At 40.6% G+C, this 25,893-nt stretch overlaps 1 protein-coding gene across 2 annotated transcripts in view; it reads left to right on the top strand.

The window, feature by feature from the left end:
* The window catches only part of SNX25 (sorting nexin 25), a 421,458-nt gene extending 396,603 nt beyond the window's left edge, over positions 1-24,855 (top strand). The window contains exons 17-19 of one of the 2 annotated variants that reach the window (XM_029586797.1): positions 500-681; positions 19,356-19,456; positions 23,984-24,855. In XM_029586797.1, coding sequence (XP_029442657.1) covers positions 500-681; positions 19,356-19,456; positions 23,984-24,064 — 364 coding nt within the window. In that variant the 3' untranslated portion in view covers positions 24,065-24,855. Of the gene's footprint in view, positions 1-499; positions 682-19,355; positions 19,457-23,983 lie in introns of those variants that run through there. The other variant, XM_029586849.1, reaches the window with a different exon arrangement.
* The last annotated feature ends 1,038 nt before the right edge of the window (positions 24,856-25,893 follow it).

Raw genomic sequence — 25,893 nt, forward strand, 5'->3', positions numbered from 1 at the left:
AAGCAAATATATTGGGGGGAGTGGGGAGAGGTGGGAGGAGGATAAAACAAAGGGACAGGGTGAGAGAGTCAGGAGGGAATAGAGTTGGCCTGAAACTCATCATTTTTCAATAATTGATTTAAATATGTTTGCTGTAGAAGTGCTACTAACTAATCCTTGGCTTGCTTTTAAAGTAATGCTTATTAAAAATAATTGAGGAACAGCAGGGCCCTCGGATGATGAATGGAGAGAGGCTGCATGCCCAGAAGATACACAAGCAAGCAATTTTCCTTAGAATTATTTGGGGGGGGGAGGAGGAGATGGTTATACGCTTTAGTTATTTCTAGCATGGAAACAGAAAAAATCAAAGAAAATTAATATTCTGGATTGTTTTAACAGGGATTGTCTAGCTATGCTTGAACTATTTTTCCTCACAAATGGAAACTGTAGTAGTAGTAGCATGGGGCAACAAATTCATTAAATCATACTTATGTTAATCTACTTTTTTTTTTTTTAACAGACAAATACGAGAAACTGTTGATTGGATATTCAGTGAGCAGATGGTAATTTACTACATCAATACGTTTCGTGATGCTTTTTGGCCCAATGGAAAATTAGCACCCCCAAAAGCATCCAGGACTGAAAAGCAACGTCAGGAAACCAAACAGAAAGCACAGAAAAAATTACTTGAAAACATTCCAGGTGAGGGCACCTGTGCTGCGGCAGGTGACTTCGTACACCATGGGCAGTGCATTAGGGTATGAATGGGAACCCATTGAAAATGTCCCAGGGCTCCCAGCACGAGAGTTTTTAATGAAGAATTCTTGAGTACCCTGGCAGATCTAATCTAGTAGATACCAGTGAGAGCTTGTCACATGCAAAATTAACACTTACTTCTTAGCCATGTTTGTTAAAAAGTATTACAAAGCACTTAATTTTGTTTACTTGTATTCTCATTTACCAACAAAGCAAAACACACATCTAATATGAAAAAGAATTAGAAATGTTACTATGTTTTCACAATTCATAAACATAAGTCCACAGTTGGCGTGATTCCAAAATTTAACAAGAAAAAAATGGAAAACCAATTAAAGAGCAATGATTGACTTCCAGGCCAATCAAGCCAGAGCAGAAACCAATGAAAATATTAGCTTTCCAAATAAGTCCATGAAGTGACCATCCTGCATCTGTTGGGGGGACACCAAAACAAATGAAAGTTGTTCAGGATCTAAAAATATATAGCTATTGTGTTAAAAGGTAACCTTACACTTAAAGGGAAATTCAAAAGAATTTGCCTCATAGCAGTAAGTTGGGGATTTTAAAGATAAAAACCTTTGTCTATAAATTTGAGTATCCTTTGTTACATCCAGAAATATTCTAGTCAACTGGCCAAGGAAAAAATGTTTTAAAGATCCATTTAAGATCAGATTCTGATAAAAAGGTTACCAACAATGTAGCAAAGATACTGGTAGAAACGGAGTTGATTTATAGGCTTGATTCACTGCTATTTCAATTCAGTATCAAAGATTTATCTCCTTTCATATTTCTCTTATCTAAAGCATTTGTTTTACTATTTCTAGATCCTTGTTTATTCTTCCTGGATAGATAGTAAGCTTGAACCAAAGAGGCAATGCTGCTTCCAGAATTACCAAAATATGTGTCAATTTTTTTTTTACATATCACTTCCAGAAACATGTGCCACTGTTGGAAAATTAACTAGGTGACATTCTTTTTAAGGGTATTTTTAATTACTTCCAGCTTACAACAAGGCTAAATAAATAAAAACTGGTATTATCTTTAACAAGCACCTTACATGTATCTTGAATTAAGAAAACCATTTTATTCACAGGAACATAAATGTTGTTAAAATAAAATAAGCCATTTTCTCATTAACATTACCCACAGTTCCTTCATATTTAGCAATTTATACCTCAAATGTCACTAAAACATGTTGACATTTTTATTATAACCAATTTTTCAAATTTAGCAAAAGCTTGAAGTAAAATGCTTACCATTGAAGATCTTGAAGAATCACATTTAAGTGTATCAAAGAATTTTGAATTATTTTCAATTGTATTTAAACAAGAATAAGTACCTACATACTGGAGCTCTGCAAAAAAAAAAAAAAATCCCCTTGGAAAGGCTAGCTTGAAAGTAAGATTTTCTTTAAATCCCCAAAGCCCTCCAAACTAGGTCTGAGCACACCAAATTGGATTAAGTGCCAGCAACAGAGAAGCAGAAAAAGTTTGAGGACTGTGGTACCTCTTGCTCTCTTGAGTCTCTGACTTTGACAAGCAAAACCTTCTATAGAAGCAAAGGATGAATAGATAACAGGCACAGTTCAGTCATAAGAGGAAAATATTCTCTTATGGTGGTCATAATGGCCAGGAAAACTTTAAAAAAAAAAAAAAAAGCAAATAAAGTTCACATCAGGCTGGTGAGTCAAAAAAAACAAAACAGGAAAACACCCAATTTAGTATTAATCGATCTGTAAATTCAGGAATAAATCATGAACCCTTTATCTCTCCCTCAGAAAAAAAAATCACAAAATACATTTCACGTTCATAACCATATCAGATTGTTGTATGGAAGTTCAACATAGCATGGAGATTGTTTTGGTTGTGTTAGTCTGCCAGCATTACATGGATAAAATGCTCACAAAAGAAGGCAAGAAAAAGCCTGGATTTTTTCTTTGCCCACTAATGCTGGTGAGCGACCAAAATTGTAAAGGGGATGGAACGACTCCCCTATGAGGAAAGGCTGAAGAGGTTAGGGCTGTTCAGCTTAGAGAAGAGATGGCTGAGGGGGGATATGATAGAGGTCTACAAAATCATGAAAGGACCTGAATGGGTAAATGTGAATTGGTTATTTACTCTTTCAGATAATATAAGGACTAGGGAGTACTCCATGAAGTTAGCAAGTAGCACATTTAAAACAAATTGGAGAAAATTATTTTTCACTCAACATATATAATTAAGCTCTGGAATTCATTGCCAGAGGATGTGGTTATGGCAGTTAGTGTAGCTGGGTTTAAAAACGGTTTGGATAAGTTCCTAGAGCAGAAGTCCATAAACTGTTATTAATCAATAAGGATTAGTAGCTTGGGATCTATTCATCTAGATGCTGATTTTAAAACAAGTGCATGGGTGTCCATGTGCGCACAGTTCCCAGCGTGCGCACATGGATGCATTGATTTTATAACAAAAGCATGTCTGATTTGAATATTCGCACACGTATGTGTGGGTAGGTCGGGACTTGCGCGGGGGGGGGGGGGGGGGTTAGAAACCATCGCACGGCAACGCGAGTAGGCCATCCCGAGTTTCCTCCCATTCCACTCCAATTAAGGAGCAGACTGGGAGGGAACTTTCCTATCCCCCTTACTACCCTTCCTTCCTTTTCCCCTCTACTCCTCGACCCCTAACCCCTACCTAGCTAGTCAAATTTTTTTTTTGTTTTATTACTTATTGCTCCTTCAGAGGAGAAGTAACTTCCGTGCGCCGGCCAGCTGCTGGTGCACTTCTCCAGGACAGGGCCTAATGGCCGCTGTCCCCGTTGGCCTCTGGCTCACCCATTTTTGCTGGCCCAGCACTTCTGCACATACCAGGAGATACGCACATGGCTGGGCTGTTTCTAAAATGCGCTTGGCGCACACACGGCCCGGCCTCGCATGTACCCCCCCCCAGATTTTACGCACACAGGCCATCAAAAATTCGGTCTTATATGTTTGGGTACTTGCTAGATACTTGTAACTTGGTTGGCCACTGAGCTTGATGGACTCTTGGTCTGACCCAGTATGGCATTTTTTATGTTTTTATGTTCTCCCTGAGGTCAGAGGCAGACTGGAAAAAAGGGAACCTGAAAAATGCTGTGACTCTACAATAAATGTTCTGCTAATTTTTTTATTATTAATAAACATAGCCCCGGGATATGTATAATTAAATCTAAATCTATGAGCTATGTTTTTTATAATGTGTTTTATGTTGTAATACTATGTAAAATTAATCTCAAGAAGTGATAAAGGGTAAATCCAATATAGAATTACTGCAATGTGACATTATTCATAGATAGATTCAAAAGTTGAAGATTATAAATTTGTAAGGCAAGACCATCCTAACATTTGAAATACATTGACTGCACAAATTACATTTGCATGGAAATCACTCTGTTTTTTAGCATTGCAAAGTGTTACAATCATCGGACTGCCCAGAGTTGTGCACAAGGTTTTCGTATTTTAAATTACAAGTAAAACTAAGTCGAACAGAAGTCATCAAAGTGTATAAATCGTTACAAGACCGACACTGCCACAGTGTTTTGAATCGTAGCTTAAGAGCTTGGAAAATTGCTCAAGAGGTTCTGAGATATCACAAGTCTTAACGAGCAAAGTGTGCAGTCAGCGCATTACAAATGTTAGGATGGTCTTGCCTTTCAATTTTTTAATCTATCTATGAATAATGGCACATTGGGATGTTTTTATGTTGACCATTGCGTTATGTAGGTCATGCTTGGTGCCCACCCCAAACTTTGAAGGGTGCATGTTCTAAATGCTTTTAAATAAATAGATGTGTAGTGCTATATTCCATTATATACCTATACAGCCCAACTTTCAAAATTGTCTGCAATATACCATTTGCATATATAAGTAGGTGCAAAGATTTATGCAAATATTTTCTAAAATAACATGTAGGCACCTACATACTACTTACACAATTATTCTATTTTTACATGCACAATCTCCATATAATTTGTTGAAAACTCCCTCCTTTATGTCAGAGTTCAACACGGACCAAAAAAAAATCTTCACCTATTGTAGTTTGGTTCTTCAAAGAAAAAAGTCAATTAATCCTGTAAAATGTCTATTGCTGCAGTCTATTTTGTAATAATTCATCTGCTGGCCATAAAATAATTTATTAACTGTGGCTAGTTCCTCACTCTTGCCCCACGTTCTTTTCCCAAGGGATAGGTCCTATCTGTGGGGGTGAAGGAAAACCACTTTGGCCCAGGCAGGGTTGCATAGTATCCCATAGGTGTATATTACCCTTGCTCTTTGGGACAGGTAGCCTTACAAACCAGGCTGGACTCTCTGGATGGGTATTCAAATTAGAATTTACTTGATCCAAGTTCAAAATAATAAAGAGATGCAACAAATGAAATGTCCAGGGTCCTTAGACTTAAAAGAGCCAGGATTTAATTGATCTCTAATTCTGTGGATGTGTCTCCAGGCAGGGACTTGAAACTGGCCTATCCTCTGTGACTAGGAATGATAAGTGTCCCAAGTCGGCTGGGGGTATCCTAACCTTGACAGATACCCTACTCAGTACCTGAGGTCCACGAAGAATCCCATACTCCAACCTGGCAGTGTCCTGTGTTCCAGGGTGGAAACTCAGTTGGGGATCTCCAGATGTCCTCCTCTTCTTTTTTCCCTCAGACTCTTCTTCAAAAGACAGATGCAGCCTTCCAGGAGGAAAGGCCTACTACTAAAAGCAGTCCTTTCAGCTTCCAGCTCAGGGCAAAGGAGGATGACAGAAAACAGCTTCCTTCCCTCTTGTTGGTATAAACTCTCTCTCTGATCAAGACGCTTCTCTCTGCATGGTCACTATGGCCTCCTCTTGGACTGGGTGAAGAGGGACACAGCTCCCTCCAGACCCACTGAACAGAGGACTCTGCCTTCCAGAAGACTCAGAGCAAAGCTTAAGAAAAAATGCACTCTCTACCTAGCTTCAGTCAAGCTAGGTAGAGAATACATTGTACAAATCAACTCCTCTTTAACTTTCATCGCTCCAACTGACAGAAAATCTTCAGTGATGTCAAATCTTCTGTTTGTTACCTCTGTGTATGTAAAACGTCCCCCCCTCCAAACCTATCCCATCCCGAGTTAAAAGTGCCCCCTCTTACAGTGGTATAAATAGTAAAGTTATATATTACTCTCTCTCTCTCTCTCTCTCTCCACGAATGGCATTTGTGATACCATTACTCTATTGCGTTGAGGTTAATAGCTATTTATTACCACTGACTCCGCCCAAATGCCTTCTATTTGCATATTAGCACTCATTGCGCTATTTGCCGCACTCATTAATGACCCTGTAAGTTTGTATCTGCATTAAAGATCACTACTCTAGTATAATAAATTGGAGATAGAGCAGCTTTTAAACTAGAACAAGGGGGAAAGCCAACAGTCACAGTGCATGGTTCGGAAAGAGGTTTCTTTAAATGATACTAATGAAACAGGAGAGTTAGGGCATCCCAACAGAGAGGTTCCAATAAAAGCAAAAGTAGTCCATGTGCCTTTAAGTAAAGAATCACCTGAGCTGAAGGATTTCAAAGTACCCCTAGCAACTGAAAATCAGGTTGTTAATACAAATAAAAAACATACTTTGAAATGTCTGCATGCCAATGCAAGAAGTCTAAGAAGTAAGATGGGAGAGTTAGTGTATAAAGCTGAATAATGAGAGAGACATAATTGGCATATCAGAGACCTGGTGGAAGGAGGATAACCAATGGAACAGTGCTATACCAGATTACAAATTATATCACAATGATAGAGATGATAAACTTGGGGTGGCGCTTTATGTCTGGTAGGGTATAGAGTCCAATATGATAAAGATCATGCAAGAGACTAAATACAGAGTAAAATCTTTTTGGGTAGAAATTCCATGTGTGTTGGGTAAGAGTATAGTGATAGGAGTATACTGTCATCTACCTGGCCAAAATGATAAGATGGATGATGAAATGCTAAGAGAAATTGGGGAAGCTAACCAATTTGGCAGTGCAGTGATAATGGGAGATTTCAGTTACCCCAATATTGACTGGCTAAATGTAACTTTAGGACATGCTAGAGAGGTGAAGTTCCTAGATGGAATAAATGACTGTTTCATGGAGCAATTAGTTCAAGAACCAACAAGAGAGAGAGCTATTTTAGATGTAATTCTTAGTGGAACAAAGGATATGGTAAGAGAAGTAATGGTGGTAGGGCCACTTGGCAACAGTGATTATAACATGATCAAATTTGAACTGACTGGAAGGGAAACAATATGTATAATCTACAACTCTAGCACTAAACTTTCAAAAAGGGAAAACTGATAAAATGAGGAAAATAGTTAGAAAAAGACTGAAAGGTGCAGCTGCAAAAGTTAAGAATGCACAACAGGCATGGATATTGTTTAAAAATACCATCTTAGAAGTACAGTCCAGATGTTTTCCACACATTAAGAAAGGTGGAAGGAAGGTTGAATGATTACCAGCATAGTTAAAAGGCAATGTGAAAGAGGCTATTTTATCAAAAAAAAAACTTCCTTCAAATTTAGAAGAAGGATCCATCTGAAGAAAATAGGAAAAAGCATAAGCATTGTTAACTTAAATGTAAAACATTAAGACAGACTAAGAGAATTTGAAATGAAATTGGCTGTAGAGGCAAAACCTCATAATAAAAACTTTTTAGAATATATCCAAAGCAGGAAACCTGTGAGGGAGTCAGTTGGACTGTTAAATGATTGAAGGGTTAAAGGGACTCTTAGTGAAGATAAGGCCATTGAAGAAAGACTAAATGAATTCTTTGCTTCCATGTTTACTAATGATGTTGGGGAGATACCGAATCCAGAGACAGTTTTCAAGGATGATGAACTGAACCAAATCACGGTGAACCTGGAAGATGTAGTAGGCCAGATTGACAAACTAAAGAATAGCAAATCACCTGGACTGGATTGCTTACACCCCAAGATTCTAAAAACTAAAAAATGAAATTTCAGATCTATTAGTAAAATTTGTAATCTATCATTAAAATCATCCATTGTACCAGAAAACTGGAAGATGGCCAATGTAACCCTGATATTTAAAAAGGGCTTCAGGGATGATCTGATAAACTATAGACTGGTGAGTCTGACTTCAGTGCGGGAAAAATAGTTGAAGGAACAAAATCACAGACCATATAGCAAGCCGTGGTTTAATGGAACACAGCCAACATGGATTTACCCAAGGGAAGGTATTGCCTGACAAATCTACTTTTTTTGAAGGGGATAATAAACGTGGATAAAGATGAACTGGTAGATGTAGTGTATTTAGATTTTCAGAAGGCATTTTGATAAAGTCCTTCATGAGAGGCTTCTAAGAAAACTGAAAAGTCAAGGGATAGGAGGCGATGTCCTTTTGTAGATTGCAAACTGGTTAAAAAACAGGAAACAGAGTAGGATTAAATGGTAAGTTTTCTCAGTGGAAAAAAGTAAACAGTGGAGTGCCTCAGGTTATCTGTACTTGGACCGATGCTTTTCAAAATATTTATAAACAAGCCGTAAAGCCCGTTAAAACGGGCTACATCCCTCTGTCTCTCACCTCCCCCTCATTCTCTCTCCCCTCACTCTTCACCACCCCCCTCCCCCACCCACTCCTCTCCACCCTCCCTCTCCTCTCACTCAGTCCCCCCTCTCCCTCACTCCCTCCCACTCAGTCCCCCCTCTCCCTCCCTCCCACTCACTCAGTCCCCCTCTCCCTCCCTCTCACTCAGTCCCCCTCTCCCTCCCTTCACCCACCTCCATTTCCTCCCGGCGCCGTAAGCGCGACTTCCCGCAACCCTCACCCGGCTCCATTAACTCCTCCCGCTCCTGCCGGCAGATCTCGGGGGGGGGGGCGCGGGAGTGACACCCCCCCCCCCCGAGATCTGCCGGCAGATCTGGGGAGGAGAAGCAGCGGCACCGCGCGCGCGCGCGGCGCCGCTGCTTCTCCTCCCGCTCCTGCGGCCCCAGCGCCATTTTTTTTTTCTGATCGACATCCTTGCCCGCACATGCGCAGTAGAGCTGCGCTCTACTGCGCATTTGCGGGCCGTCGGTCACAGGCCATTTATAAGGTAGATGATCTGGAAAGGGATATGACAAGTGAGATGATCAAATTTGCAGATGACACCAAATTATTAAGGGCAGTCAAATCACATATGGATCGTGATAAATTGCAGGAGGACCTTGTGAGACTGGAAGATTGGCAGTCCAAATGGCAGATGAAATTTAATATGGACAAGTGCAAAGTGATGCATATAGGGAAAAATATCGCAAGTTGTAGTTACACAATGTTAGGTTCCATTTTAGGAGTTACCATCCAGGAAAAAAAAAAACTAGGCATCATAGTGAATAATACATTGAAATCGTAGGCTCAGTGTGCTGCGGCAGTCAAAAAAGCAAACAATTTTAGGAATTATTAGGAAGGGAATGGTGAATAAAACAGAATGTCATAATGCCTCTGTATCACTCCAAGTTGAGACCACACCTTGAGTACTGTATGCAGTTCTGGTCACTGCATCTTAAAAAAGATATAGTTACACTGGAGAAGGTACAGAGAAGGGCAACCAAAATGATAAAGGGAATGGAACGGCTCCCCTATGAGGAAAGACTAAAGAGGTTAGGGGTGTTCAGCTTGGAGAAGACTGCTGAAGGTGGGGGGATATGGCAGAGGTCTATAAAATGAGAAGACTAGAAAAGGTAAATGTGAATTGGTTATTTAGTCTTTCAGATAATAGGACTAGGGGGCACTCTATTGTTAGCAAGTAGTTTATTTAAAACAAATGGGAGAATTTTTTCACTCAATACACAATTAAGCTCTGGAATTTGTGGCTGGAGGATGTGGTTAGAGCTGTTGGTGTAGCTGGATTTAAAAAAAGGTTTGGATAAGTTCCTGGAGGAGAGATCCATAAACTGCTATTACTTAGGGAATAGCCACTGCTTTTATTGGCATTAGTAGCATGGGATCTACTTAATGTTTGGGAACTTGCCAGGTACTTGTTACCTGGATTGGCCACTGTTGGAAACAGGATGCTGGGTGTGAAGGATCCTCAATCTGACCCAGTATGGCAACTTCTTATGCTCTTATGTCTCCTTACACTGTCGTCAACTACTGCTAAGCAGCCATCTAAAAGCAGAAACAGTCACTTTCAGCAACACAGGAGGCAGTACTGCTATTCAAGAAGAAGGCACTAAGCCTGTGTTTTGTTTTATTTTTTTTTGTTTGTTTTTTTTACAACTAACACGTTAGCAACATAGTAGGACACATGCTAGGAAAAGAACACAGTCCAAGCCTTTCCAACAAACATAACCAAAAAATAAAATAACTAAAAAGCTTCCCATTTAGATTTAAACAGCCTTCCACTGGGAGGAAAGCTCAACATTTCAGACAACTATATCTTTGATAACTACAGATTGGGTATTAAAGATCATACAACAGTGGTACCATTGAATTTCAAGTGCTCACCCCCAAACTGTCCACCAAAAGCCCCAACAGGAGCTGTCAGCCGAACTTGTTGCAAATGCGATGGGGGAAAAAAATCCCATTTCTGCAAAAGAACACAGGATTCTTCATGGGCAAGCAAGATAAGTATCAGCCACACACAGTGGGTTACATCGTTCGATGGCACCGAGACTGGTGTCTCTCTGAGCCCAGTTGCCTGTTCCAGGCAGTCACTGCTAGTGTGCAAATATCCTTGTCTTTTTTTTTTTTCTTATGTAAGCGCAAAAGGACATATATTTTGCTCTTGATAGAGCTAAAAACACTCCGGTTTTTTTTTTTAACTTTCATTTTTGTCAGTGGAAATTACAAATGCAAACGATATCAGAAAAAGCAGATAAAAAGATAACCATTTTTAATAGCAACAATAGCAGAGAAATGCACTGGTGACGCATCAAATATTTTTTTTCAGTATTGCAAGAACAAAATAAGAAAAAAAAAAAAGGAAAGAGAAAAAGAAAACCCCCAAACCATCCACAAACACAGCCATACGTGTTCACACGCTACATGAGCAAACCAGGATAGTCAGTATTTATATAGCTTATATAGCAAATAAAGCCTTATACCAGAGATCATAATACGCCCTCCTGGAAGAAAAAGACTGTAGTATGGCTGTCTTTTTTTTTTTTTTTTTGTCAAAGCATTTCCAGTTGCGCATGTTGCATGAAAGCTTTCCATTGAGCAATCGACGAGGCCTCTTCTGACTGCCAACACAGCAAAATAGACTTTTTTGCCAGAAGGAAAACTTTCATTGCAGGGGCTTTTACACCTGAAGGCAGAACAGACCTGTGGTCCCAAAGACACAAATATACAGAAATCCCAGACCAAGGAATTGCACATCCCATAACCTGTTCCAAAAATATCACCCCATGTCCGAAATGTTGCAATTTCTAGCATCCCGTAAACATATGACACAAGTGACCAGGGAGGTTCTTACATATTGAACAGAGATCCGAATTTGGGAGTTGAATTTTCATCCCCAGTACCCTAGATATATAAGTTCTATGAAGAATCGTAAATTGAATGTGTCTCATGGTAACAGAGAGATAATACTGATACACATTTTTGAAAGCCTGGAGCAATAGCTCACCTGAAATATTCTCTCCCAGATCATTGCTCCACAATGCCACTAAGCGCAGTACATGTGGCACAGGCAAGTTTGCTGTCAACTGTCTGGACCAAATAGCAAGTTTGTTAAACTTGGGTAGGTGTTTCTAAGATACTTTCCTCCTCACTGGTCAGTACAATAGGAGATATATCACCTGCGTGGACACTCAGACAAGAGTGACGGGCTTGCAGGTAAGCAAAAACTGCATTCTAGGGATATCCCAGTCCTCCCTCAATTGCTCAAATGAGTATAAACAAGAAGACTCAATCAACCAATTGGGAGAGATTATGAAGACCCCCATGAAACCACCCCTGAAAAACTGAATTGCCCAAGCCAGGCAAAAAATCTGGGTTCCCCACCCACATTAAAAAAAAGAGAGACCACTGAACTGCGGCCAGGAGACCCCCCCCCCCTCCACCAAGACCAAGCTTTTTGTACTGCAGTGAACCAAAACATTGAGACCTTTAAGGAAGTAGTTTAGCCAGATGTAAGTGTAATATGTTAATAGCTAAGTAAGGTGATGTCCAGTACAACAGCCCTTCCATATCAAATTTAGGGTGATGAGGCCCATTCCTGTATATAACACAAGAGACTTGCAACATTATATAATCTTAAATCAGGAAGAGCCACTCCACCATGTTTCCTCTCTAACCTCAGCACATCAAAACTTACCCTTGCTCTCCTATTACGCCAGATAAAGCTGCCAACCAGTGCACAAAATAATTTAATACTCTGTGCCTTAAGCCAGAGGGTAAGCATTTGTAATGGAAAAAGGACCTTAGGAAGAATCACCATCTTCACCAGGGCATAGCAACCCATCATAGAAAAAGAGGGATTTCTCCCGAGATGCAATCCGTGTTTAAGGTTTTGCATACAAGTATCATTATTAAGCTTGTAAAGCTCATCAAGAGTGCGGGCAATTTGAATACCAAAATAGCGAAAACTAGTACCAGCCCATGTAGTGGAAACAGGCCTTCCCAGGAGTGTGGTAAAGTAGGAGATAAGGGGACAGCCTCAGACTTCCCATATTTAATTTTGTAACCCAAAAAAAGCCCCAAACTGGCTTATCACCTCGATAATATCCTGCAAGCTGTCATGAGGATTCCCCAGGAAAAGCAGCATATCATCTGCAAAAAGATTCCGTTTAATCATTTTATTCCTGATCCGCAAGCCCTGAAACAAAGGCTCTGCAGTTTAGCCACTAAAGGTTCTAAAGCAAAAACAAAAAATAAAGGGGACAAGGGACAGCCCTGCCTGGTGCCCCTACCCAGAGTAAATATCTCTGAGAAGGATCCATTCACCAGTAGCTGGGCCTGGAGCGATTGTATATAATAGGTTGACCCACTGTAAAAACCCTTCCCCAAACTTAAATTGCCACAGTACCCCTGCCAAATAAGGCTATTCCATGCGATCAAATGCCTTTTCCGCATCCAAGCTGGCAAGAATGCCCTTTATACTGTTACTCGGAGTATACATGGCAAGTAATGCTTTTAAGATATTAGAGTTGGGGAGTCTGCCTTTCATAAAATCAGTCTGATATATTGTAACCGAACCTTTGACGGCACCTGTTAGAATGTACTATAGTACACTTTTACCTACATTAAATATGTGCCTACATGTAAACCGTTGCGACGGTATTTAACTTAGCAACGGTATAGAAAAGTTTTTAAATAAATAAATAATCCTGGGAGACTACCGCCTTTACCACCGAATTAAATGCAGGGCTAAAACTGCAGACAGAATTTTAATGTATTGGTTAAGAAGAGAGATAGATATAAAGGACTGGGGCAGAGTGTGATCCTTACCCGGCTTGGGCAATAAAATAATCATAGCAAGATTATGGCTGTCAGCAAACTCTCCCCCCTCCCTTGCTTCATGAAACATTTTTTAGTGGAGTAAGAGTGCCATTGCCCAATAACTTATAAAATTCTGGACCTAAGCCGACAGGACCAGGGGCTTTAAGCAGCTTCAGCTGGACAATAAGAGTGCATATCTCTGCTTCTGTAATAGGCCAGTCACCCAATTTCAGCAGCCCCAGGTCCTGGAAAAAATCCCGCTGTGCCAGATCATTGGCTGGTCCAGCCTTATACAAAGATTTATAATACTTCTCAAACGCCCTTAAAATCAGAGGACGGTAGTCCGTAGATCTTGCCACTCATAGGAAAGACATGTGATATGCCCCTTAGAGCGTGAACCAGAGTTTACTAGTTGAGCTAGTAACCTCCCAGACTTATTTCCCCATTGATGCAGCTTGTACTTAAGATTCAATATGTTCTGTGCCTTAAAGTCCAGCAAAGCACTGAGTTCTGCCCAAGCCACTTCCCAGCTCTCTTTAGAAGTCTGCCCAAGATCCCTCATATGTGCCCTACATAGAACCAGTATTTTTTTTTTTTTTTTTTTTTTAAAGATTCGAAATGTTTTTGTTCCTAACACTCTGCACATGCTTGGTAGGCAATAATATGACTTCGCATGACCAGTTTAGCAGCATTCCAGAAAGTAATGGAATCAGTTTCAGGTCTCACATTAAATTCCACATATTCCTGTCACTTATCTTTAAGAAAAACTGCAAATCATTTATCATTGTAAAGGTAAGGAGGCATGAACCATCGAAACTGACCTGGAGAATCGGGCATCAAAGCAAGTATAGTTACCATCATTGCATGCTCAGAGAAGAGCACGACATGAATCTTACTCGCCACTAATTAGATAAAAAAAAAAAAAAATTCAGTGAGAGGAATGTAGTCAAGATGAGCGTATGCATTATGCACATGAGAAAAAAAAGTATACTCGTGGTCTTCTACATGTAGAACTCGCCAGGAGTCAGTTAACTGCAGCTCCAGAGACACAAAGCCCACCCCTCCAGGTCAGCTTGGTTTTTCTTGGGAGTTTTAGGCGGCTTGCAATCCACTAAAGGGTTATCAACCACATTAAAATCACCACACATAATGACAGCATACCCATCCCATAAAGACACTTTGGCCATGAGAGTAGGAAAAAAAAGAGTAAACAGGTACATACAAACTGACCAGCACTACCTCTTGTCCCTGGAGAGTCCCCACCACCATACAAATCGGCTACTGGGAAAGGAAAACTCCCTTTCTTTTTTTAAATCAACAGCTTTGTTAATCAAAATGGCCCCACAAACGACCAACCCAATCATGGTGTGACTTTAAATATTCACCCTCATTCAGGTGAGTTTCCTGAAGGAAGGCAACATGCACCCCATGTCTGCGCAAATCAGTGAGGAGCTTTTCCCTTTTTAATAGGGACATGCAAGCCATTAATAATGACCGAAGAAAAGATTATATTAGACATACAACCAAGATGGGAGCGTGAGCTGTTGCAGCATCAGTATTAGCCAAGAAAGAGAGGACCCCCAACTCAGATCCTCTCCCCCTCCAAGAGAATGCCACTGCTGAAATAAATCTCTGGTCAGTCAGGTCAAAATATAGTCAGGTTCAACCATCCTACACACATATCCAAACATCCACACAAACTCCATCCACACAGAAAAAGCCCCATCTCCCCAACCAACACAAAAACTCAACAGCAGCTCTCATCCCTAAAATGGAAGCAGTCCCCCAGATCGGCTGGCGGAGAATTGATCCTTCTCTATTCATCAGCGGGGAGACTTTCACTTCTATTCAGGGGGCTCCCAGGGCCTATGGGGAACACATTAGCAAGCACACACAGCCTTTAACGATATTAGCTCTTGCCCGGTGAATGCTCAGGTTGGTGTCAGTGAGCGATAAGTCAGCAACTTAGGGAGCCAAAGGGAAACCTGCAAGGCCAGAGTACAAGGAGAAGTGCAGTCAAAACCCAAAGACACAGTACAGTTCGCTCCAGCGTCCGTTAAGTTGGTAGAAAAAAATAGGAACCAGATAGCATAACTGTTCCGCTAGAATGATTGGCAAAGCTCACCATAGCCCTGCCATATAAACAGGATCCCTATATTGCCATAGTGCTGCAAAGCCAAATGGCCCAAAGAATACAAACTGCCAAACTTCAGAACATTGTGAAGAAGTCTGTCAAAAAAAAAATTAGACCCAAAACATTCACTGAGAGTAAAATAGCCAGCACTGTAAATCATGGTAAGGTATCCAAAACGTCTTTAGCTTCCCCTCGGAGTGGCAAGCAGACGAGATCCGCCATTATGGAAAACTTTCAGCCACACAGGGAATTGCAGCAAGAACTTTATTCCCCAATGAAAAAGTTGCGTGCAGTATGGTGTGAACTCCTTCTAAGCAGCTTGGACCTTGCTTGAAAAATCAGGAAATAGCAGTTTAGCTTCCTTATAATTTCCTGCTTGTTATAATACGCCATCAAAATTTTCGTTTTATCTGTATAGTTCAAATATCAAACTATGACTTGGCATGGATGCTGCTGTTCGGGGTGCCCCGGACAAGCCTATGCATGTGTTCCATGAAGATCGGCCTATCAACTGTGCTCAGGAGCAAATACTCTGGAAGCCATTTCTCACACAGCTGCATGGGCTCCTCTCCATGCACCGTCTCAGGGACTCCAATTATGTGCAAATTGTTGTGCTGGCTGCAATTCAATAAGTCCTCAAGCTTGTCCCCAAGGGACTTGTGGCGAAGCCGGGCCTCCGCTGTGTCAGATTCCAAAGCTCCCATGCGCTCTTCATGAGCAGACAGCGTTTTGTACCCTGGTTAGCAAGGCAGTATATGCCTCTCTTATCTTAGAGTTCATCCACCGATGACTGGATTCGCTGGAGCTGATCCACTAAAGCCGCTGAAACAACATGGGTAAGATCCCAGACCACCACTTCCGATAGGCCTTCATCCCCGGAGCCCTCGAGCACCATCTTGTCCCTGCTGCCACCAGACTTCTCCATGGCTGTTCTTTTAGAGCTTCCCGCCATCTGCTCTCCACTGACACTGCTCAGCTCCCCAAGAGCTCACCACACGAACCTGGTATGATTTTTATTTGTGTGCAGCTTTAAAGGGTGCTGATTTATGAAATCCTCGCAAGCCCCAAGGGAGCGAGAGAAAGAAGCGCGCTATCAAGTGGATGTCATCGCCACACCCCCCACTCAGTTCTGTTTTTATCATTTTTATTTTTCATTCTGAGCCTCCTTAAAAGAAAAAAAATGTTCCAAAATTGAGTTCAATATCTCATCGCTCATATTCAAGATGGTGGGCAATAAGCTGGGGTTCAAAATATGTTCCTGTTACTTTTCTAAAATGATTCTCAGGTCAGCATGACTGATCTGTGTTGGCCCTTCCCATAATATTCCTAACTGCGCAGCCTGTGCACACATGTCACAAAGAGCCATAAGATCGAAGAGGTTATACCTTGAAAGAGTTTATAAAATATCCTGATGCTTCCACCTCTGCAGTTAATATGAAGCATTCTTCAGTGCAAAGGCATTGCCTAAATCAAAGGTGCTGGCCTCTCATAATTGGTACCATGAGTCTAAAACGTCTCTGTGCAGAAAAAGCCGTGATGTAAAGTCTAATGCTGAAGCATGTATGCATCACACTGATGGTTGCTCTTTCCTGTACATTTGGCTAGTTCCACTATATATATTATATATATATATATATATTTTTAAATGCAGTAACCAGAATTGCACACAGTACTCTAGGTATAGTCGCACCATACAGCAATACAGAGGTATTATATTCTCCATTCATTTCTTAATTCCTAATATTCTCTTTGCTTTTTCTGACCACTGCCACACACTGAGCCAAGGATTTCAGTGCATTGTCCACAGTAAGGCCTTGATCCTTTTCCTCCATGGTGGCTCCTAATATGGAACCTAACATTATGTAACTACACTTGAGCACAGTAAATTTCAGCTGCCATTTGGATGCCCAGTCTCCCAAGGCCCTTCTGCAATTTCTCACAATCTGCTTATGGTTAACATCTTCCGATTTGATCCCTTCACTCATAGTTTCCTTTTCCAATCTCTAGCAGGGTGACTGGAACTTTCAAACCTTCTGAGAGATCAGCAGCCACAGATGCATCCAGTCAGGGACGGGGAGCTTTTGTTCTTGAAGAACTTGATCTCCAAGAAAGTTTACTCCACATAAATTACCTATAGTTAAGAACAGTCTTCTGTATTTTAAAAGTATTCAGTCCTTGGTGAAAAGGGAAAGTGCTATTGATCCAAACAGACAACCAAGTAGCAATATTCTATATCAACAAACATGGGCGGAATAGGCTCTTTCAATCTCTGTCAAGAGGCATGCAGCATATGAAAATAGGCAGTTTCCTAAAGATTGTATCTGATAGCTGTCCGTCTTCTTGGAAGCCAAAACTAGATAGCAAACATGCTAAGTTACTAACTGCAACCACACAAATGTTATTGAACCATCAGTTAGCACAGGAACTTTCAATTTTCAGGGAAACCACAGATCTCTTTGCAACTCCATTCAACAAGAACAGGACAGTCCAGCAATAGATACTTTTTCAATCCCATTGAATCAAGGTCATCTTTATGTATTCTCCTCGATGTCACTTATAGCCAAAACATTTCAAAACTTAAGGAAAGAAGTTCCAATTTTTATAGTCCCTTTTGGCTAAATGAAATTAAATTTTCATGACTTAAGCACCTAACATCAACAGCTAATAAAACTGAGAACAATCCAATCCATGATTACTCAATACAATAGGAATCTTTTCCATCTCAACAGTCACTTTGACTCTAACTTCACAAAAATTCAGCAATAATTCCTAGCTCCCAACAATCAGATTCATGAAATATCTAACTCAATGAAGACCCCCATTTAAAGATTCACCTACTACTTTGGGATTTAAATATAGTTCTTGCTCAGCTCATTAAATCTCCTTTTGAGCCTTTAGCAAAAGCAGATGTAAAGATCCTTTCTTGGAAGGTTTTGTTTTGATAGCTGTAACTTCTGCCCGAAAAATAAATGAACAGTAAGCATTTATCTCATAATCTCTGTACACACAATTTTTCCACAACAAAGAAGTTTTGAAAACTCATGTTTCTACCAAAAGTAGTCTCATAATTTCACTCAAATCAATGCACAGTTTTGCCAATGTTTTCTTGAGACCATGCACAAAGAAGGGCACACTGGCTTTGTACTAACTTGCCGAAAAGCTTTATTTTTCTATTTCTATAGGACATCCCCACAATTGTTTATCTCCTTTAACCCAGTCAAATAAGGGTTTTCCGTGACAAAATAAAACTTTCCACTTGGATTTCTGAGTGCATCCCCTTATTGCTATACTCAGTCAGGACAACATTCTAGTAAGGTGAAAAAATCAAGTCTGAGCTAATGCAGCTTCCTGATCCTGTTTTCACTCTGCTTCCAGTGAAGATAATTTGCAAGGCTGCCATCAGGTCTTGTATCCACACCTTCAGTACCTAGAAAATGCTTCACATCAAGACAACAGTTTTGGTCAAGCAGTTCTCTAAAGTTTAAATCCTTCAACTCTCCTGCCAACTCCTTCATCGTACAAGTTCCATGTTTTTCACTGCTGATATAAGAACATAAAACATTTTCATGCAACCCTTGGCTTGGGAGTTTCCATGTGTGTGGCTGTTTGTTGTCCTGCTTGTCCATGAAGAAAGCAAAGGTGCTTATTTGTAACAGGTGTAGACAGCAGGAGAAATCATTCACGCAGACTCACCCACCTGCCCTTAGAGTTGAAGGTCGGCTTGCTACAAAGACTGAGGAGACTTGTGCAGTGGCAGCTGAGCATAAATGTGCGTGCATGCTCAGAACACCACCACCTAGGGGTTTTTTGAGCTCTGAAAGAACATTTGTCTCAGCACCATCGGATGATGTAATTTGCTTATGTGGCTGATTTGACCAGCTGTCTGTGGAGAACACTTGTTTATGGTAAATACTTAGTTTATAGCACTGAGCCCCAAAACTAATATATTCTAGGAATCTCTCCTTTACTATGTACATTATGAGACCTGGTAAGGATATTCTCGACCTACTATGATTTCTTTCATAAAACGTACTTATTTCTTTTTAACCAACACTATATATAATTGGTATGTTTATTTCAGATGCGCTACAGAGCCTTGTTGGACAGCAAAATGCCCGGCATGGAATAATTAAAATCTTCAGTGCATTGCAGGAGTCTAGAGCTAATAAGCATCTACTATATGTGAGTAAAGGCAGCTCAGGAATTTGGAATGTGTTCCTTATGTATAGCTCATACTGCATGTACAAAGATGCTCAATAGAAGAACCCTGAATAGCCACCCTACTAGCAGCCAGGGCTTCAGGTTTTAGCTGTTTATAAAACGTAAATGTCAGTGTTAACTTTTTGTTAATTAGGGGTTCTTTGAGCAAAATACAAATATTGGGTGTTTTGGTGGGTTCATGGTGCAAGCACGTTCACTGGGTAAGTTGTTTTTTTTTTTTTGGTTTTTTTTAGTGTTAAATTACTTTTGGGTCATCAGCATTTATCCTTTGTTGAATTCTGTCACAAAATGATTGTTTAAAAAAAAAAAAAAGGTACGCAACAGCTTTGATTTGTGCAGTTTCCCTTCAGTCACAGAACTCACAATGTACTTTCACAGAACTCACTTAAATTGTCCCACAGGGCTACACTGGTATTTGGTGTCCTGATGGCTGCAGGTTGTACTGGGACTCAGCCTTTCAATGGCAGCAGAGACACGCCTGAGGTGTTGGAATTGAGATTGTGCTGTTTATCGGTTTAATCTAATAAAAAGAAGACCTATTGATTAGAGATAGAGAGAGCTATAGAGAGAGATATATTATGACTTGTTGAAAATATTATAGTACTATTACTATTCACTTCTATAGCATGTGACATATGCAGTACTGTACAAATACACATAAGTGTGTCCCTTCTCAGTAGAACTTACTCTAATCAAGACAATCACACAGAGCAAAAGACATTTCCTAGCGTGTAGCCAGATGGACTCAGAACAAGTGGATATAGTGTGCTCGTGCTAGCAGTTGGAGACGGATCTGATGTCAGCACGGGTACATATACCCCCACAGGAAGTGAGACAATTCAGTAATTTCCATCTCCAAAGCAGTTTGGAGTGCCTGCACGCTCGCTGAGCGTGTTTTCCAATACTACTTTCCGTGATCCCTAAGCTCCATCAAGGTTCAGGTGGCTGCGCTGTCTTGCTATGGTCCCAGGAGGGATGGCAAGACCATTGCCATGCACCCAGATGTTTCTCGCTTCCTGAAAGGAGTCAAGCACATTCGTCCGCCACTGAAGTGGCCAGTGCCTTTGTGGAACCTCAACATAGTTTTGGATTTCCTCACGGGATCCACCTTCAGACCCCTAAGGGGCCTGTCTCTCCGTTCTCTCACTTTGAAGATGGTGTTCTTGCTGGCTGTATGTTCAGCACGCTGCATTTCGGAACTACAAGCGCTGTCCTGCCGTGATCCCTTTCTTAGAATCACTCCAGAGGCTATCCATCTTCGCACGGTTCCATCCTTCTTGCCTAAGGTAGTCTCACAATTTCACCTCAACCAGACCATATCCTTGCCAACCACGGCAGGTTTGAAGAAATCAGAAGAGCGTTTGTTACGCCATCTCGACATCGGCAGATTGCTGCCCAGATATCTGGAAATGAAAGAAACAGTACGTCCTTCACAGCAGCAAGAAACAAGGAGAAGCGGCCTCTCGGCCCACTATCGCCCACTGGATTAAAGAAGTTATCAGAGCGGCTTACGTAGAGGCCGGGAAGTCACCACCTCTACAGGTCAAGGCTCATTCTACCAGAGCCCAAGCAACATCTTGGGCAGAATCTAGGATGCTGTCGCCTGCAGAAATATGTAAAGCGGCAACATGGTCCTCCCTCCATACCTTCTCCAGGTTCTACCGTCTGGAGGTCCAGGCCAGGGAGGACACAGCATTTGCAAGGGCAGTCCTATGCGGTCCTCAGGCAGCCTCCCACCCAGTCTGGGAGTAAAGCTTTTGTACATCCCACTTGTTCTGAGTCCATCTGGCTACACGCTAGGAAATGTTGAGATTACTTACCTGATAATCTCGTTTTCCTTAGTGTAGACAGATGGACTCAGCATCCCGCCCGGCTGCCAGTATACATGGGTTTCACCGATTCAAGGTAAGCCTTATCACTTCTTACATGAGTGCGTCCACTCTACCAGGTGTCGACGCCTTCCGGTTGGGAATGCTGGCGGTCTCCAGCTACTATCAGTCGGTCAGGGGAATCCTGTTTTCACTATTTCATTGATCGTCAGTACACATATATCCATAACAGCTTTTGCAAGGAAGATTACTGAATTGTCTCACTTCCTGTGGGGGTATATGTACCCGTGCTGACGTCAGATCCGTCTCCAACTGCTAGCTCGAGCACACTATACCCACTTGTTCTGAGTCCATCTGTCTACACTAAGGAAAACGAGATTATCAGGTAAGTAATCTCATCATTTGGAATTTCATTTAAGAAAATGGTTAAAATCAATAAGACTGAGCAGGATAAAAGCAGCCGCAAAAAGGTTGGTTTAATAGACTGATTTGAATAAGGCCAGAGAAGGAAGCATGATGTGCCAACTCAGGAGGGCTATTCTACACACAATAGTACAGCAAAGTGGAAAGCACAGAGTCTAGAGTTGGTGATGGTAGAGAAGGGCATACATAAGAGTGACATGTCTGAGCGGAGCTCATTAGGAGGAGTGTGAGGAACTGAGTGTGAAAGCTCTTGTAGGAAAGAGGAGCTTGAACTGTAAGTGGAAACACTGAGAGCCAATGCAGTGAGTTGAAAAGAAGGGTTATATGGGTGTAGGGACACACAAGATCAGTATCTCAGCTGAATTTTGGATAGATGATAGTGGAGAAAGATAGCTCACTGTGAGACCTGTAAAGAGCAGGTTGCAGGAGTGTTAAGTGTGAGGTTGTATGTGAATGTTGAAATTCAGTGTACTGAGGGAAAATCCATGGCAAGTTATTGTAATGATGCATGTCTTGTTGTTCTCAAGACAGGCAAAGCTATAACATAATCATATGCATGTACTAAATTATTATATTGTATTTCTTGTACACCAAAGCATGCATCAAAATCTTTTATGAAATGGTAGAAGGAAATTGAGCATTGCAGTGTGTCAGATAGCAACATCCCTGCTTCTAATGTGGAGCTCATATTGTCTGGCACTAGAAGTGGCTATTTTCATGACTTCTGCAATTAAATTGGCCATTGGTAGAGCATGTCTTCCCTTTTGTTTATAAAAAAAAAAAAAAATAGTAGTGAGCAAAGGAAAGGTACATCTGTGATGATAAAAAAAAAAAAAAATCAGTCTGCTGTAAGGTTCACCATTTCTGGCACATATGTTGCTGTATCCAGGACATTGAAGTATGTGACTTCTTTTAGCCCCAGAGGTACACAGAAACGCTGGCTCAGACATTTTACAGCTGGAAGGTAATTAAGGGGAAAGAGCCAGTTCTTCCTTTCTTTGATTAGTTTAGGAGACTTGAAAATGGTTGTGTTCACTTTGGAGCTTAAAAAAAAGATACACATGCTGCTAAACTGGGATCCCTTTATTCAACACCAAAAGAAACCAAGCAGTATTCAGTGAGATGTCATCTCCATCTCACAGAGGACTTATTCCTGTGCCTCCGGAACCTGCTTGGGAGTGGAATTAAGCAGCTGGAGGTCAATTTTGAAAGAGCTGCTGAGCAGTGAAGTGAATTTTGTCCATATATTCAACCACAGCTCACTGGCTAAAGTTGCAGCTGCACATCTGGTTAGTCAGCTATCTGTGTGGCTGCTCTTGAGACAAACTTAGCTACTTAGCACTCAATATCGCACTGACTGGCTGGCTGGCTAAATTTGAAAACCCTGCCCCAGCTAAGCCCAGATTTTGCCCCTTTTTTTCTGTTGCTAAATCTGTGAACAATTTTGTGTAGACAGTTTAGCTGTACTTGGGGGATGAGGGGGTGGAATTTTGAAGCAATTAGATTTATGCAGTTAAAAGCTGATTTTTAACTACATAAACCTTTCAGAAATCAACCCTTTTGTGTTTTTAATAATGTCTGTAAATCGACCTCCCCCCCACCTTTGTTCTAATGTCTACTATTTTTTGTTTTGGAACTGCATTTTGCTACTGATATTATGGCCTGTCAGACTTTTTCCATAAAAAAAAAAGCCCTGAGCTACTAAGCAGTAACAATGAAGCTTTAAGAACTCCTGATGAGCTCACAGTAATGTTTTAGTTAAACTGAAATTTCAACTGAGGCTGTTGTAAAAGGAGTGACAGGTTTTATTATTTTAGACTTGTCATTTTTGCTCAGGTGGTGATGTGTGTGTGTGGTCAAACACATCTCAGGAATATGTCAAAGCCCTTTAACACATCCTCATAATACGTTGATGTCAAGAGTTGAATCTTCAAACAGAAGCATCTGCTTTATTGTACTAATGTATTGGTCTTACTGCAATGAGAATATTTTTTTTAAAAAAGGTCAGAAATCCAATGCAAAATGTATTGTTTGAATTTGCTTTTACAGACTTAAAGCTAGTCCCAAAGTTATAACAATCAGCTAAAGAGGGTATCGCCTGTAACGCGTTTGCTGATCATCATTTGGGCACATTTAAGAAATCTGTGTCCTAAGAATGAGGTCTGCATTTTCTTTCATGTCATCGATGTGTCCACTGCCTCCCAAGCTTAAACCCTTTCTTTGTCCCTCATTTAAGGTGCTGATGGAGCTGCTACTGAGTGAATTGTGTCCAGAGCTTAGAACTCATATAGACCAGCTCAGATCTGCTCATGTTTGAGGAAGCACAAATGAACAACTCCAGAAATGTCTATGCACAATAGACATGAAACTTATTTTCCTCTTTTCCACAGAGGGCCTACTGTAGTACTATTGAGTTTTTTCATCTGATGTTTTTCCCCCCATTGGTTCTGTGTAAAGTACAGACGTGAAAAAACTTGATGCTGTAATAAGTGTATAAATAAATAATTCATAGTTTCTAGTTTTTATTTTAAATTAGTTTAATACATTTTTGTTAAGATTGGATTTCAGATGTTAATATAAACTGTGAGAATACAAACCCTATTTTAAACCTGTATGGAAAGCTTGAGTTTATTTAAATGTGGTAAACGGATGTTGTACAATTAACTTCCTCATGGAGGATTCTGAACATTCCTTTAGCATTTCCTGTGTATTGAAAAACTCTGTTGTGCAATACTTCATGTAAAAGCTATTGTGAAGATTTTATCGTTGATTGATTTTATTTTTTACCAAAGATTTACCCCAGTTTGAAGTATTTGTAAGCAATAAATAAGGAAAATGGATGGTGGTATGTGATGATTAGGCTACACCTATGTCTGTCCTGAGACTGTAACGCCTCTGGTCTAGGGAAAGACAACAGCACACGAGTGCATCTGGGTGCAGAGTTAAAGATCAGTGGCTGCAGATAGCCCATCCTCGCACCAAGCTGACATGGATTTATAATCCTTACTCAGGGCACAGGACACCACTGTATATAAAGCTTGCCTTGTGAATGATCCCTCCTCTACTCTGGATTTTATATTAAAGAAGGAAAAAACCAGTACAAGTTTACCTCTAGTTGTTCATTCTGGTATGAGACTATTTACATTTTTATATTTGGTATTAGCAGGCACGTGTTCTTCGTTCATGTTTTAAGGACATTTGATATGTAGCCATCTCATCTTTTAGGTCTCTAATGGAGGCTACAGTTGGTCAGAAAAATTACCGTTTTACTTGTCTAAAGATATCTGGCCCAACTGAAAGCTTGTATGCAGCCGGTTATCAAGACTTTATTTACTGGACATGGCCAAATTGGACAATGTTTGATTTGCCCATTTCTGGCACACAAATTCCCACTAATGGCCATGTACAAGATTGAATTGAGTCCCTCATCCACAGTATGGATATCTTGGAGACTGGACTGAGTACACAATTGTATTTATCAGCCTGCATTAAGGAAACCACATTCCCTTCAAGGCGCCAAGTACGCAAAACAATGACTTTTGGGTCTTATTTCTAACTTGTCATATCTTCCATTTTTTGTATTTTCGCACTTATTTGGAATAAAAGGTGTCTCTTCAGCATAAGCCCCTTTAAGTAATAGCATTTTATTTTTGATTCATGCTCATCTTGGTTATTTCTGAACTGCAGGTATTCAGGAGAACTGAACAAGAGTAAAACGCTAGTATTTCAATTGAGTGAAACTAAACAGGACATAATAGATTTGCTGGATCATATTAGTGCTACCTAAAATTAAGAAATTGAAAGGGGTTTTTTTTACACAGTTACAAACACAGTTACAAACCTGTTACCTTCTGCAACCCACATGCTACAGTCTGAGCCATTAGCAGTTCTTTAAAGTACAAATGGACAAGGAAGCTATAAAAATACTTAAACTGCATAACTTGAATTACCCGTTAGTAATTTACACTCAGTGTGAGGGTATCAGATTTGGTAGTCTACTATTCACTTTTATGTTTCACAAAATCCATAATTAACATTGACTCCAAGAAACATCTCCCTCTGACCTCTATGACCATGGAACCAGGAGGTATTTGCTGCTACTGGATGCTTACATTCAGCATGAGTTAATGTCTATCATGGCTAATT

Source organism: Rhinatrema bivittatum, chromosome 1 (assembly GCF_901001135.1).
Source record: "Rhinatrema bivittatum chromosome 1, aRhiBiv1.1, whole genome shotgun sequence".
In the NCBI taxonomy this organism is placed as follows: Eukaryota; Metazoa; Chordata; class Amphibia; order Gymnophiona; family Rhinatrematidae; genus Rhinatrema; species Rhinatrema bivittatum.